We start from the raw sequence: 12891 nt of genomic DNA, 5'->3' as shown, positions 1-12891 counted from the left end.
CCTGGATTGCAAAAATTGTATGTTTGTGGTGTGTGTGTGTGTGTGTGTGTGTGTGTGTGTGTGTGTATGTGTGTGAGTTCAGTGTGGCAGTTACTTATCTTTTTTCCACATTAATATATTTCCCCCACCAACATCAGAATAAAAATAGTATCTACTGATTTCTCCCATGTAAGATATAACATTGTTGCTTTCAAACCCCTACATGCTTTTTTGTTGTTGTTGTTGTTGGAAAAATATTGATTTAAACTCCAGGTTAGTACTAACATGTATAGATATATCATTAGGCCCTTTAACTTTGCATTTTGTTGTATTGTCATAATATGTTAACAACATTTATGTACAAGAAGGATAGGAAATGCTTGGTATGTGTACCTATGCTGACACACTGATAGAACCAAGCACCAAACATTGTGTACAGCAGTAAAATAGGATGGGTTGAATCCTATCCTCTCTGGCCTCTGCTAAAGACTAGATTCTGGCACTGTGAGCAGGCTTTCAGTTTGGTGTTACTTCAGACATATATTCTTGATATATTGACTCAACATTTGTATTTAGGAGAGAGGCTAAACATTAAGAGTGAAAAAAAAAGTGGAAGAGGAGAACTATTAAACTTATTTTTTGTGGTCCCAGATAGTTCATCTTTGGGTCCAAACTTAATGACCTGAAATAAAAAATGAGAAATTCTGTAGTTTTCTTTATCTGAATATTTAACTTAGGATTTTCACATCTATTTTAGTATGGAAGGATATATTATAGTTTTATCATTATTTTTGGCCTTTGTATCATCTTTGCCCTTTCTGTTCAATTAGTTATATGTCAGTTAGTTAATTTTACTTACTTTTCTCCATTTGCAAATACATAATTTAGGAATAACTATTCCTTAAAAGTTTGAAAGAGTTCCTAAACAATGAAATTATCTATGCCCAGGTCTTTTTTTCCTGGCTAGTTTTATTAAAGTGTTCATTTTTTCTTTACTTATTACTTCATTTTTTCCCTCCCAGATCTGTAGAAATTTCCAATGTGTAAATGCTTCTGTTCTGAATTATGACTGTGACATTCAGAAGAAGTGTCATGGACATGGGGTGAGTCATGTTCTCTTTTGACTTGTTCATGGAAGTAATGCTGTTTAATGAGGAATCCCAGTAAGGGTTATGTGAGACTTCCCAAGATTTTTAAATTTTTAGACTGGGGAATTTATATACCTGATACATTTTTTTATTTTTAAAGAGTGTCTATGAATTTGCATGAATTTAGTTCATTCTCTTGGTTTCCATTCTAGAGTTCATGATTTAGAACAACATTCACAATTAACAAAGTAGTGTTTTGTTTGTTTTGAAGGTGTGTAATAGCAATAAGAATTGTCACTGTGAAAATGGCTGGGCTCCCCCAAATTGTGAGACTAAAGGATACGGAGGAAGTGTGGACAGTGGACCTACATACAATGGCAAGTAATATAGAAGAAAATTAGTGTGATCTCCCAGTGGCCCATGTCAGATATTGGGCATCCTTATACCTCTCCCACACTTCTCACATCACTTATACGTTTGTTGGTTCTGCCTCCTAAATTTTTCACACATGTTTCCATTTCTTTCATCCCTATTAATTTCCTTTAATTTCTTGCCTGGTCTTACATAATGGCCTCTTAACTAGGCTCCCTGTTTCCCATCTTGCTTCCTAATCCACATTCCACACTACAGATTTCAGTGTTTTCCTTCAAGAATTCAGTTTTGATTATGCCAGTGTCTTGCTTGAAATTCAGTGCTTCCGCATTGCTATTAGAATGAAGTACAAAAATCCTTAACATGGCTTAAATGCCCTGCATGATTTTTCTTAGCTTCACTTTTCCAACCTCATTTCACTATGCTTAAGACTTTGTAACTTCTTTTATTTCCTCTAATAAACTATTACTCTCTTTTACCTCTGGGCTTTCATACCATATTATATTTACACTAGAGGCCCAGTGCATGAGATTCATGCACTTGAGGCGGGGTGGGAGGGAGAGAGGGGTCCCCTCAGTCTGGAGGAGGAAGTGTCATGGTCATGCGGAGCCCTTAGCAGTCCAGGAGCCCTTAGGGAGTGGGCCTAAGCTGTCAATCGGAGATATCCTTAGCGCTGCTGCAGAGGCGGGAGAGGCTCTCACCACAGCAGCTGTGCTTGCCAGCTGTGAGCCTGGCTACTGGCTGAGCAGCACTCCCCCTGTGGGAGTGCACTGACCACCAGGGGGCAGCTCCTGCATTGAGCGTCTGCCTCCTGGTGGTCAGTGCGTGTCATAGCGACTGGTTGTTCTGCCATTTGGTTGATTTGCATATTAGTCTTTTATTATGTAGGATTGTTGGAACTTGGCTAATTGCTACTCAGATTTCAGTTTATACCTTATTTCCCCTTGGAAGTTTTCCCTGACTGCCTAAATCTGAATTAACATGCCCTTCCTATTCTCCTGTTACTATAAGCACTATCACATACTACAGTAATTACTTATATACTACTTATTTTTATTCCCTTATAGACTATGAATGAGCTCCTTGACACCACTATCTTCCTACTGAGAAGATATGCTTTCTCTCTCCTGGGTAAATACTAGGTGGAATGGCTGGCTCATAGAGTAGGTTTATATTTAGCATTTTTAGAAACTGCCAAACTGTTTCCCAAATTGGCTGTACCATTGTACACCCTCTCCAGCTGTATATGAGGGTTCTAATTTCTCCACATCCTCTCCAACACTTGGTGTGATCAGTTTTTGTAATTTTAGCAATACTGGTAGGAATGCAGTGGTATTTCACTGTGATTTTAATTTGTACTTCTCTGATTACTAATGATGTTGATCATCATCTCATGTGCTTATTTGCCATCCACATGTCATCTTTGGTGACGTGTCTATTCAGATTGTCTCGTTAGTTAGGTTGTTTGTCTTCCTGAGTTTTGAGAGTTCTTTATTCTGCATACAAGTCCTTTGTATGTAGAATTGTAAATATATTTTTTTTTACTTTGTAAGTATTTTCTCCTGTTCTGTTTACTTTGGCTTTCTTTTTTTCCTAGTTTATTAGAAGATCATTCAGGTAATTGATTTGAGACCCTTTTTCCCTTTTCTTAGTGAATGCATTGTAGTGCTATCAGTTTTCCTTTAAGAACTGCTTTTTTGTTCCCCACAAATTTTGATATGTTGTGCTTTTATTTTCATTCAGCTCAAAATAACTTCTGATATACTTTTTATTTATTTGACTCATGAATAATTTAGAATTGTGTTACTTTGTTTTATAATATCTGTGGGATTTTCCAGAAATTTTAGGGTTATTGATCTCTCATTTGTTCCACTATCTTCTGAGAGCATACTTTGTTTGATTTGAATTCTTTTATTTTTTTGACACTTGTTTTATGGCCCAGAAGGTGGTTTACCTTAGTAATTAAGTTTTGTATACACTTGAAAATAATTTGTATTCTGCTATAATTATGTGGAGTGTTTTATAAGTAATTAGTTCCTTTTTTAAAAATTTAATAAATCTTTATTGTTCAGATTATTACAATTGTTCCTCTTTTTTCCCCCCATATCTCCCCTCCACCCCACCCTCTACCCTTACCTCCCCCCCTCTGTCCTCATCCATAGGTGTACGATTTTTGTCCAGTCTCTTCCTGCACCCCCCATACCCCTTTCCTCCCGAGAATTGTCAGTCCACTCCCTTTCTATGCCCTTGATTCTATTATATTCACCAGTTTATTCTGTTCATCAGATTTTTAATTCACTTGATTTTTAGATTCACTTGTTGATAAATATGTATTTGTTGTTCATATTTTTTATCTTTACCTTTTTCTTCCTCTTCTTAAAGAATACCTTTCAGCATTTCATATAATACTGGTTTGGTGTTGATGAACTCCTTTAGCTTTTTCTTATCTTTGAAGCTCTTTATCTGCCCTTCAATTCTGAATGGTAACTTTGCTGGGTAGAGTAATCTTGGTTGTAGGTTCTTGCTATTCATCACTTTGAATATTTCTTGCCACTCCTGTCTGGCCTGCATAGTTTCTGTTGAGAAATCTGCTGACAATCGTATGGGTGCTCCCTTGTAGGTAATTAACTGTTTTTCTCCTGCTGCTTTTGATATTCTCTCTTTGTCTTTTGCTCTTGGCATTTTAATTATGATGTGTCTTGGTGTGATCCTCTTTGGATTCCTTTTGTTTGGGGTTCTGTGTGCTTCCTGAACTTGTAAGTCTATTTCTTTCACCAGGTGGGGGAAGTTTTCAGTCATTATTTCTTCAAATAGGTTTTCAGTATCTTGCTTTCTCTCTTCTTCTGGCACCCCCATAATTCTGATGTTGGTACGCTTGAAGTTGTCCCAAAGGCTTCTTACACTATCTTCAACTTTTTGGGTTCTTTTTTCTTTTTGCTTTTCCGGTTGAGTGTTTATTGCTTCTTTGTATTTCAAATCTTTGACTTGATTCTTGCTTTCCTCTAGTCTGCTGCTTGGTCTCTGTATAATATTTTTTATTTCAGTCAGTGTATGTTTAATTTCTAGTTGGCCCTTTTTTTATATCCTCGAGGGTCTTGCTAAATTTATTGGCCTTTTCTAGGAAATTCTTGAAAAACCTTATAACCGTGGTTTTGAACTCTATATTCAATCGTTTGTTTTCCTCCATTTCTTTCGTTTGTGATCTGTTTCTTTGTCTCCACATTTTCACTGCTTCCCTGAGTTGGTAGGGTAGCTTTGTGTGCTAGGTGTCCTATATGGCCCAGTGGGTCAGCCTCCCCAGTTACCTGAGATGGACACTCTTGGTGCACCCCTTTGTGGACTGTGTGTATAGCCTTGTTGTAGTTAAGTCTTGATTGTTGTTGGTATCACTGGGAGGAATTGACCTCCAGGCAAATAGGCTGTGAGGATCAGCTGTGTCTACGCTGGTAGAACTTCTGTGCTGGCAGTCCTCTCTTCGCACACTCGCATGCGTGTGCCTCCAGACCTCTGCCTTTCATGGCTCCCCTGAGTTTTTGCCTGACAATCCAGATTCCCCCCGTATAAGCCTGTGTCCCCAGGGTCTCGCCCAAACTGGGGTTCAGTGCAGTCGGAACTAGGGTTCAGCGCAGTCGGAACTAGGGTTCAGCGCAGTTGGGAGCTTTTGTCTCCTTCCTGCTAGAGAAAGTCAGCCAGGCACTCTGCCGCCCGCGTGTGTGTCCGTACCTCAGCCTTTTGCAGCTCCTCTGATTCTCCGTGTGCTTTCCTCTTTCCTTCTAGTTGTAGAATTTCCACTCAGCCAGCTTTCCTGTGGTTCTGGATGATGTTCGTTTTGTCTTTCAGTTGTAGTTTTGAAATTGTTGTGCGAGGCAGCAGTTTAGGTGTTTACCTATGCCGCCATCTTGGTTTCTCTCCAAGGACATCAATTAGTTCCTGTTAATTGATAGATGTTTAAGTCTTTTATATACTTACTGATTTCTATATACTTGTTCTGTCAATTATTGAGAGAGGAATATTGAAGTTGTTGGCTATAACAGCAAATCTGTCTATTTTTCCTGGCAGTTCTATTAGTTTTTGCTTTATGTATTGTGAAGCTCTCTTATTAGTTACATAAGCATTTAGGATTATTCTGTCCATTTTATATGTTGCCCCCTATATTATTAAGAAATAGCCCTCTTTATACCTGTTAATATTCTGTTATGAAATTAAATATTAATATAGTTACTCCAGATTTATTTTGGTTAGTCAGCATGGGAAATATATTCTCATCCTTTTGCTTTTAATCTGTAGGGTGTCCCCCCAAAATGTATACATACCATAACAGCTGATAGCTCAATTTTGAAAATGAAATGTATTTTAATAAACACTGTCTTTATAATTATGCACAGTGTGTGTATATATTTTTTGGGGGACACCCTATATTTGTGTCTTTATATTTCAAGCAGATTTCTTGTAGGCTGCATATGGTTGGGTCTTGCTCTTTTTTCTAGTTTGCCAATCTCTGCCTTTTGAGTGAGTTCATCTGAATATATTTAATTAGATTATATCTTTGGGTTTAGAACTATCATATTGATATTTATCTATCAAAGATTCTTTTCATGTGATATTGTACCACTTTAGTATATTTCCATTTATCTCCCTCTGCCTTTTGTGGTATTGATGATACACTTCCGTATACACTATGAATCCTACAATACACTGTTACTATTTTTGCTTTAAATAGTTGATTATCTTTTGAAGATATTTAATAGAAAAAGTCTTTATATTTTCTCACATAATTACCATTTCTGTACTCTTCATTTTTGTGTGTTTGTAAAGTCACATTTCTATCTGCTATCATTTGATTTCTGCTTGTGGTACTTCTTTTCATATTTCTTATAATGCAGGTCTACCCGTGACAAATATTTTAGCTCTTGTATATCTGAAAAAGTATTTTGCCTCGAATAATAATTGGGTAAAATATTCTCGGGTGAAGTTTTATCACCATTTTACTTCTTCAAGGATGTTCCTACATTGTCTTCCAGCTTACATTGTTTTTCCCATCATCTTTTTTTGTGTCTTCTGTTTGTAATGTGTGTTTTTACCCTCTCAGATTTTCTCTTCATCTCTGATTTTTATAATGTGATTATAATTTTTATAATTTGATTATAATGTGCCTTGGCATGCTTGGAATTTGTTAAACTTGTTTGATTTGTGCCTTCATAAGTTTCTTCAAATTTTGGCCATTTTGTCTTAAAATTTTTTAAATGATAACTAGGTGCTTCATTGAATTATATGCACAGATATGTCATATGTAGTACATTTAGACATTATTGGACCTTCAGTAAAGAAGTTTTTTTGGCCTGACCCTTCTAAATCCCAGAATCTTTTTATTTTTTTCCATTACAATTTACATTCATTATTATCCTGTATTAGTTTCAGATGTACAGCATAGTGGCTAGAAAATCATGTACATGACAGAGTGGTCCCCTTGATGTTTCAAGTATGTGTGTGTATGATATCATTGACTATATTCCCTATGCTGTAATGTACATTTCTCTGACTATTCTGTAACTATCAATTTTTACTTCTGAATCCCTTCACTTTTTTCACCTAGTTCCAACCCTACTTCCCCTCTGACAACTGTCAGTTTGTTCACTGTATCTATGAGTCTATTTCTATTTTGTTTGTTTATTTTATTCTTTAGATTCCACATATAAGTGAAATCATATGGTATTTGTCTTTCTCTGACTTATTTCACTTAGCATAATACCCTCTGGGTTCATCCATGTTGTCATAAAAGGTAAGACTTCATTCTTTTTAATGGCCAGGTAATATTCCACTGTGTATATGTACGACAGCTTTCTTATCCATTCATTTATTGATGGGCACCTGGGTTGCTTCTATATCTTGGCTATTATAAATAATGTGAACATGGCGTGCATATATTCTGTTGAATTAGTGTTTCAGGTTTCTTTGGATGTGTTTCCAGAAGTGTATCATAAGGCAATTCCATTTTTTGTTTTTTAGAAGCCTCCACAGTGTTTTCCATAGTGGTTGTACCAATCTGCATTCTCACTAACAGTGCACAAGGGTTCTCTTTTCTCCACATCTTAGCAATAATTGTTTGTTGATTTATTGATGATAGCCATCCTGATAGGTGTGAGGTGGTAATTCATTGCAGTATTGATTTGTATATCTTTGATGATGAGTGATGTTGAGCAACTTTTTTTCTATTTTCCTATTTCCTCTTCTTCAGGGACTCTAAGTACATGTATATTTGATAACTTGAAGTTCTTTTACATCTCATTTATTTGCCTTGATTATTTTATTGCTTATTCCTTCTTTAATTATGGATAGTTTGCATTTTTATTTTTCAAGTTCACTCTTCTTCTGTGGTATCTGGTCTGCCATTAATTACATGCAGTGTAATTTTTATCTTAAACATTGCATTTTTTAAAAATCTCTGTAAGTTCTACCTGTTCCTTTTTTTTTTGTATATTTTATGTCTTTACAAAGCATGTTCAATCTTTAGCTTCTTAATCATATGGAATATAGTCCTAACTTCTAATGTTCTTTTAAATTTAAAGGGTATAATCTTTTATATAGTTTAAATTAATTCTATCATCTGTAGTTGGTTAGTTTTGATGGTTTTTTCCCCTAATTTTGGATCATATTTTCCTGCTTCTTTGCATGCCTAGTCATTTTTTACTGGACGCCAGATATTGTGAATTTTGCCTTTTTTGGATACTAGATATTTTTGGATTTATATTGATGAACTTTATTCTAGTGTGCTTATGTTACTTGAACATAATTTATAGTTTGATCCTTTTTGGTTTTGCTTTTAAGCTCTTTAGGGAGGGCCAGAGTAGCTAATTTGCCCTATTTCTGAGACCAAACCTCTTTTGTCTATTCTACTCAATGCCATAGTAATTATGGAGTTTTCCACCAGAAATGGTAGGAACAGGCACTTTTCCCAGTCCTGTGTGAGTTGTGGGATATGTTCTCACTGATTCTTACAGGTCATTTTTTCTCTGGCTTCAGGTGGTTTCCTTCTGTGCATAGGTAGATCAGTATTCAAATGATGGTAGAGGAACCCTTTGCAGAGCTCTCAAGTTCTGTCTGTGCAGCTCCCTCCTTCTGGTTCTTTGCCAAATGAACTCTAGCTGCTTTGGGGACAACCAGCTCCAGCTCCTCAACTCAAGGAGACCACTGAACTTTACTTGGGTTTCCTCACTCCTCATCATGATCTGTTAACTTTCAGTAGGCAGCAAACTGGGACAATTTTGTAAAGTCCACCTTACTCATTTTCTATCTCAGGTATCATTGTTCTTCATTGCCTGGTGTTCAGTGTCTTGAAGTGTTTGCTTTATATATTTTGCCTGCTTTTGTGGTTGTTATAGCTGGCAGGATAAATCTGGTCCCTGTTACTCCACCTTGACTAGAAGTAGAAGTCAGGACTAATGGCTTTGTAGCATTACAGCGAATGGATGTGCCATAACTTGACTTAGCTGTTTTGTAATTATTAGACATTTAGGTTGCTTCTAAGTTTTTTAAAATTTAAATTCTGCCATATTTATTTATTTTTAAATTAATTTATTGGGGTGACATTGGTTAATAAAATTGTTTCTAAGTTTTTAATATGCACTGATAACAGTGTAGTGTATCTCATCTAATAAAAGAGTAATATGCAAATTAACCACCAGTCTGCTACACCCAGAAGCCATGCCCACCATCCAATCAGGAGTGAGTATGCAAATTAACCCAACCAAAATGGCTGCGGCCGCAGAGTGAGCAGGAGGCTTGGGTTTCCCCGGCAATGGAGGAAGCCAAGTTTTCCACACACCCTGGCTGGCCCAGGCTTCCACTCAAGGCTACAAAGTTTCAATTATAGAAGATAAATAAATCCCAACAAAAATGGTGGCAGCTATGGAGCTGGAGAGAGCAGGAGGCTTGAGTTGCCCCTGGAGATGGAGGAAGCCAAGTTTCCGCAGCCCTGGCCTGCCTTGGGCTCCGCTTAAGGCTACAAAGTTTCAATTATAGAAGATAAATAAATCCCAGATACCAGGGCCTCCGCTTGGGTCGCCGGGGGGCGTGGCCGGCCTGCAAACCACCACAGGCCCCTCACCCAGGCCGCCCCATGCCCCAAGGGAACCCCCCACCCTGATCCGGGACACCCTTCAGGGCAAACCAGTCAGCCCCCACCCATGCACCAGGCTTCTATCCTATCTAATCCTCCTATCTAATAAAAGAATAATATGCAAATTGACCGTCACTCCAACACCCAAGATGGCTGCCCCCATGTGGTCAAAGATAACTGACCCCATGTGGACACAAGATGGCCAGCAGGGGAGGGCAGTTGGGATGGACTAGGTCTGCAAGGGAGGGCAGTTGGGGGCGATCAAGCCTGCAGGGGAGGGCAGTTAGGGATGACCAGGACAGCAGAGGAGGGAAGTTGGGGGCGACTGGGCCTGCAGGGGAGGGCAGTTAGGGTCAATCAGGTTGGCAGGGTAGCAGTTAGGCATCAATCAGGCTGTCAGGGGAGTGGTTAGGGAGTGATCAGGCTGGTAGGCAGAAGTGATTAGGGGCAATCAGAACGGCAGGTTGGCGAGCAGTTGGGAGCCAGCAGTCCCAGATTGGAGAGGGTGCAGGCTGGGCTGAGGGACACCCCCCCCCCCATGCATGAATTTTGTGCACCGGGCCTCTAGTATCTTAATACTTATGCATATTTTCCAGTGGGAGGATAAATTGCTAGAAATGAGATTACTTGGTTGAAGGGTATAATTTTTTTTATAGTTCTTGATAAAAATTCCAAATGAATTGATATAATGCTACCAACAGTATGAAGGTACCAATTTCAACATAACCTTACCAATGTTGGATGCTTTAATCAAAATTTTGTCTACTGATTAGTAGGTATGAAATGATATAATCAAGCTTGCTTTAATCTTTCTATATTTTTAATTGGGTTGAATGTTGTTTCATGTAATGTCATACAACTTATAACAGAAATTGCTGGTACTTTTAAAAACTTACAATTGTGAGGAAAAATTTTACAGTGTATCATTCCTGTTCATATTTACTATAGCCTTTCCCTCAAGACCATGGAACAGATAAAGTTAATGTTAGTGAATTTTTAGAAGTATAATTAGATAAAATCCAAAAGCCATAAAAAAATAAGGTTGATAAATTCAACTACCCAAGAATAATAAACTTAAGCTTGGAGAGAAGCCTTGTATCATAAGACTAATGGCAAATTGAGGAGAATGCTTCCAGCTCATACACAGGCAAAGCTAATATCCCTAATATATAAAGAGCTTTTAGAAATTGAGAAGGAAAAAACCCATTGTCCAGTAGAATAGTTAAAGGACTGAGCAGAAAAAAATTACATTTCCTTAAGAATGAAAAGTTACTTAACTCATAGTGTAAAAAAAAAAAAAGAAATGCAAATTAAAATGATATAAGGTATAATTTTTCACCTACTAGGTTGGCTAACATGCACAAGTTTGAACCTGTGGGTGAGGCTGTGATGAAATCTTATATATTGCTGGCTGGTGTGGTAAATTGTAACTACCATTATGGTGGTCAATTTGACAGTGTCTTAAAAAAAATGAATGCATTTACTCTCTGATATGTAGTTCTACTTTTGGGAAATTATTCTATAGGGATGCCAGCACACATTGTTATTACTCATTATAATAATAGCATTATTTTAGGGTTATTCATTATAGCATTTTATAGCATTTTTAAATAACAAAAGATTAGAAAAATGAAAGTATCAGTTGGATACTGGTTCATTAAACTATAGGACATCCTTACAATGTAATTTTGTAAAGCTGTACAGAAGATGAGATGGTCCTCAATGTATGGTTTCGGAAGATATATAGATGAGTGAAAAAAAAACAATGTGCTAAGTAGTGTTTATGGTATGCTACCTTTTATGTAAGAAAAGGTTGACAACAATAACATACTTTATTCTTGCTTATATTTGCATGAAGAAATAATGTGAGATAATATAAGGAAGTAATAAATGCTTCTTCTGGGGAAGGCAAAAAGAAGTGGGCAGGGATGAAGTATGAGCAGACTTCTCTGTGTATATAATTTATATCAGTTTAACTTTTGACCAATCTGAAAATTAATGTAAAACATTTATAATCACCTACTATGTTCTAGTTAATATGAGTTAATTTCTAATTTAATGATCATTAATATAAAATTCTTCTTTCTAGAAAAGAATACTGCACTGAGGGATGGACTTCTAGTATTCTTCTTCTTAGTTGTTCCCCTTATTGTGTTTGCTGCTTTTGTCTTCTTCAAGAGAAATCAACTACGGCAAAGCTGCTTCAGAAAGAAGAGATCACAAACATATGAGTACTTAGATTTTTTCCTTTTAAATTCACATAATATAATTTATGTAATTATAATGATAGTCATATTATAGAGGCTGGTTTAAAAATAGGGTTCTAAATTATCTCTCTATTCTTTGGACATGATTAGCAGGGGTAGAAGGATAGTGATGGTTCAGCTACCTCTTAAAATGATAAGAGGAAAGTATTTTGGTAACCAGCTTGTATAGTACTGAAAATGGCCCTTAGAATTCATTTTGCTTGAGATTAATGTCTGATTGTGGGATAAATAGAATTTGGGGCTATAGTTTCTGATTTGAACTTCTTAATTAGAGATTAAAATATGCAATAAAGATTTAAAAGTGTAAATGTTGAAATTTTCCTTCCATGTCTGTTTTAAGGATCAGTTCTCACAGAGGAAGAACTTTTCAAATCACAGTTTGGGGAAGAGGATTTGCAAATTATAAGCTTTTGAGAAATAAGTTTTGTGGAAGAAAGTGTTGTCATAATTCAGACAACTAACATGTCTAATTTCTGTGTTTAACACTTGTACTACTATCTCTCACTATCATTTATATGTTGGCAATAGAATGTAGCATAGATAAGCATGGACCTTGTAATCAGCTCTAAATTTAAGTTCCAGTTTGTCATTTGTTAGAATCGTGAACTGGAATAATAAAACTCTTTGAATAGTAAAACTCTTATTTTACTTCTTCTAAAATAACAATAATAATAATAATACCTATCTCTTAAAGTTGATGTGAAGATTAAATGAGAAAGTATTAACAAGTAAAACCCATAGCACATTAACTGGCACTGTGTAATTATTTAGTAATTAAGTTTTATTATGTTAATGATTTCAAAAAATACATATCCTCCTTGATTGCTTACCTTTACTTCATTGCTCTATTTTTCTTACACAGAGTATTTTCTTAAGAGTATCCTGATGTGAGCTTTAATTTTTAACATAGTCTACAACAGATATATCTTTCTATCCGTTCTTTTTCTTTTTTACATACTTCAGACTGACCAAATCATGTAATTCCCCAGTCTGCATCTCCGAAATTTTAGCTCTCTCCCATACATCTCTTTCTAGCTGATTTGCTTTTGCCTCAGCATGTCTGAAACTC

At 36.4% G+C, this 12891-nt stretch overlaps 1 protein-coding gene across 3 annotated transcripts in view; it reads left to right on the top strand.

The window, feature by feature from the left end:
* The window catches only part of ADAM9 (ADAM metallopeptidase domain 9), a 99846-nt gene that overhangs the window by 77565 nt on the left and 9390 nt on the right, over positions 1-12891 (top strand). The window contains exons 17-19 of one of the 3 annotated variants that reach the window (XM_008146147.3): positions 1002-1082; positions 1339-1444; positions 11645-11786. The exons of 1 other annotated variant lie outside the window; for it this stretch is intronic. In XM_008146147.3, the coding sequence (XP_008144369.2) occupies positions 1002-1082; positions 1339-1444; positions 11645-11786 (329 nt within the window). Of the gene's footprint in view, positions 1-1001; positions 1083-1338; positions 1445-11644; positions 11787-12891 lie in introns of those variants that run through there. One more of the 3 variants, XM_054720034.1, reaches the window with a different exon arrangement.

The sequence above is a fragment of the Eptesicus fuscus genome, chromosome 8, assembly GCF_027574615.1.
Source record: "Eptesicus fuscus isolate TK198812 chromosome 8, DD_ASM_mEF_20220401, whole genome shotgun sequence".
In the NCBI taxonomy this organism is placed as follows: Eukaryota; Metazoa; Chordata; class Mammalia; order Chiroptera; family Vespertilionidae; genus Eptesicus; species Eptesicus fuscus.
This window is presented reverse-complemented; position numbering and strand designations above follow the sequence as displayed.